The 3,304-nt window shown below is 46.8% G+C and overlaps 1 protein-coding gene across 1 annotated transcript; it reads left to right on the forward strand.

Moving 5' to 3' along the window:
* Positions 1–511: 511 nt before the first annotated feature.
* On the forward strand, positions 512–1,823 carry LOC110299152 (major allergen I polypeptide chain 1-like). The gene is made up of 3 exons (XM_021168777.1): positions 512–585; positions 705–892; positions 1,672–1,823. The coding sequence occupies exons 1-3, from the start codon at positions 522–524 to the stop codon at positions 1,699–1,701; spliced, it is 282 nt and encodes a 93-aa protein (XP_021024436.1). The 5' UTR covers positions 512–521; the 3' UTR covers positions 1,702–1,823.
* Positions 1,824–3,304: the final 1,481 nt, after the last annotated feature.

Raw genomic sequence — 3,304 nt, forward strand, 5'->3', positions numbered from 1 at the left:
GGTAGGGAAGTGGGGGGCGCTATGGGGGACTTTTGGGATAGCATTGGAAATGTAATTGAGGAAAATATGTAATAAAAATATTAAAAATTAAAAAAAAAGACGGGGCAGGGGTCACATGGCCAGTGGTCTGAAGTCTGGATTGTCTAGACACTGAAGGTGAGTATGACTCTTAAGTAAACATTAAGGTTTCCAGGGAGACAGGGGGACACAGAGCTCACTCTGGAGGTCTGATTGAGATTCCACCTGACCCTCTCCCTAGTCATCTTTTTCATTGACTGTAAAAGGACAAGTGACCTTAAGAAGATCACTAAGAAGGGGAACATGCTGAGCCAGGTTATTGACAAGATCTTGCCAAAATACATATCTCCCAATGACGCAAACACACACCCTCAGGAAGTTCCAAGATGCGTCCTGGGAGGGCCCTGGAGAGGCTCAGACATGGGCCCCTCCCTGCCCACTGAGCAGCCCAGGGCAGTTATAAAATTGGACCAAGCTGGATAAGAGTACCTGTCACTACTACCATGAAGCTTGCTGGTGCTGTGGTGATCCTTGGGGCTGCCCTGCTCCTCCTGACTTCAGGGGGAGGTGGGTATTACTGTGTGGGGGCCAGGGATGCAAGTTATCCAGGCCCTCATACCCTCTATCCCCTGGGATATACTGATGCAGGTCTTTCAAGTGAGGGTCACCTTGTCTTTGTGTTCCAGATTGTGGCATTTGCCCAGCTATAAAAGAGGATGTTCGTCTATTTTTACACGGAACCTCAGAAGAGTATGTTGAGTACGTGAAACAATACAAAGATGACCCTGAAATACTGAAAAATACTGAAAAAATCAAGCAATGTGTTGATAGCACCTTGACAGAGGAAGACAAGGCACATGCAACTACTTTCATCGTGAGTCTCTCTATGTGTCTGGTTAGCGGCAGGGCTTGTGCTCTTGCACACCACTGAAGCTGCACTGAGAATCAAGAAATGTGACACACCTGATTGAGGATGTCAGGAGGATGGGGCAGGAAGGAGCTCTAGGACTGCCTGAGCTGGCCCTGGCTGCTCAGCTCAGCCCAGCCACAGTAGATCTCTGCCTGAGTTTAGACTTCCTGACACAGCCTTCCAAGTCTAGCTGCAGAAGCTTGCCACCTGGCACCCTTCTCTAGCCTGGCTCTTTTATCTTAACTTTTCAAGCCTACCACTCCAGCTTCAAAAAAAATCATATGTTATCCTGTTCTCTGAACTTTGAAGGCCACTTTGTGGACTTCATATGTGGACATTCAAGGGTAGAATTAAATGAACACCCTCATGTCCCTAGAACAGGTATGTTAAGGTCCTGCCTTTATCTGCAGATATTTGAGGGTCATCATCAACATGTGAAAGGAGTCAGTTTGCTTGTGGAGCCCCAGCTGCCCAAAGGCTCACATGGGGCTCTGTCAGCTCCTCCCCATTTGGTCCCACTGAGACTATGTTGTCTCTCAAGTTGGCTCCTCTCATCTGTCTGGATTTGATGCTCTTTACAAAGCTTGTCTCAACAGGTTGGGGACAAGGCTCCCTAGTCCTGGTCAGATACAAGAGCAATTGCAAATTGGCTGCAGGTCTTTCTAGGAGGTGTCTCAGAGAATGGTCAGTGGAACATGAGGTCTCCTTCATCCGTGAGGTCTCACTTGGCTTTCTGTTTGCAGGAAAAAATAGAAGCCAGCCCACTATGCTGATGGCTACAACTTTGCTCTCAAGGAAGCCACTTGCCTGCTCACTTGTATAGATGCAGCAGGCCATAGCCCTTCCCCCCAGGTGTCTAAGAACAGGAATCCAACAATAAAAACCTTGCAATTCATTGGGGAGCTTGGATTTTTGAATTCAAGTTTGGGTCTGATTTGGTTGAAGGATATTGCAGGGACAACCTCTGGGACACTGAGGTGTCACAGCTCAATTGTGGTGCTTCCAAAATGCCCTGCAGAATGCATTAGAGAATGCTAAGAGACCATAGTCACTACACTAGAGTGTCTGTCACCCTCATGGGACAGGGTCCACAGGGCACATACATGACCTCCCAGACTGAACTCCCCAGGAACATGGAACTGAGTAGGACCAGGAATACCAAGGCTCTGTTGAGGACCACACAGGCTTTAGATAGCAGAATCTGTCCCTGCTCCCTAGTGTTTGGTACATGATCCAGTTCTGCATGTCTGTCTGTCACAGTGAGTTCCAAGTAGAAAATAAAATAAAAGTACCTATTTCAAAGGCTGTTGTGAGGTTTCCTGCCCATCACAGTGAACAGAATTTCAGCCTGGATATCAGAGCAGGACCTGGCCAGAACAGAATTCAGGTTATCCTAATATCAACTACCCAGTTCTGAACCCACTTACTTCCCCACTGGGTGTAACATGGAGTGGGGACCCAGGGTCCTAGGGCTTTAGGATCTGTCCTATAGCTCTTCTCTGTGGACATGGCAGGAAGTCCTTTCCCACACCAGTCACCAAATAGTTGTTCTGTGGCCAGTCTCAAGGCCATGTGCCTTACTGCTCCATCAATGAGTCAGATCCTCACATCGGTCCCAGGCTCACACCAGCAGGCATACCCAGAAGAATATATAGGTTCCTCATGATGCAGAGGCTCATGGAAGGCCAAACAGGTGCAGACTTTCTCATTATAGAGTATGCACTGAAAAGAGTAAAGGGTATTATTATTCTTTTTCATAAGGCTATGATAAAATAACCATAGTTGAGTATTTATAAAGAAGAACTAATCATTTTGAAGGCTTCAGGTTCACAGTCCTATAGCGTAAGTTTTTACCTTCTGTTGAGGACCCCCTCACCATTAGAGATACAGAAAATTGCATGAGTAATGTGGCCAAGTCAGTGTGTGGGTTGTCTTCAGTACTCACCCAATCTATAGCATTTATCCCTTCCCATGGCAACACCCCAGAGACCTAATTACCTTTCCAGGTGTCTCCTGTTCTCCATCACATTATATCTTCAGACCCTGTAATGGGAACTAAGTTTCTAGCACAGGAACTCTTAAGGGACACAAGGAATCAGATTCAAATCAAACAGCACATTGGGAGGCCATCTTGCATAGATTGAGGCCTGATATCTGTGACCCAGGCCTCCAACTCACCCTTCTCTAGCCAGAGGTTGCTGCTGAAAGAAGTCTCCGGCCTTCTGGAAGCTAAGGGTGCTCTAGTGACTATGAAGATGCTGTAATATAACTCTCCCCACTACACATGTAAGTCAGAGAAGGCTTTTCTACCATGCTTCTCTCTACAGATTAAAAAACCCAGAGCCCCTCCATCTGATGAACAGCTCTACTTGGTTA

Source organism: Mus caroli, chromosome 7, assembly GCF_900094665.2.
Source record: "Mus caroli chromosome 7, CAROLI_EIJ_v1.1, whole genome shotgun sequence".
Classification (NCBI taxonomy): Eukaryota; Metazoa; Chordata; class Mammalia; order Rodentia; family Muridae; genus Mus; species Mus caroli.

Excerpts from the sequence above, each read along its gene's own strand:
- LOC110299152 (XM_021168777.1), top strand. The coding sequence starts at position 522 with ATGAAGCTTGCTGGTGCTGTGGTGATCCTTGGGGCTGCCCTGCTCCTC. Across the intron at positions 586-704 it reads CCTCCTGACTTCAGGGGGAG|ATTGTGGCATTTGCCCAGCT; the intron begins GTGGGTATTACT and ends TTTGTGTTCCAG. Across the intron at positions 893-1,671 it reads CACATGCAACTACTTTCATC|GAAAAAATAGAAGCCAGCCC; the intron begins GTGAGTCTCTCT and ends TTCTGTTTGCAG.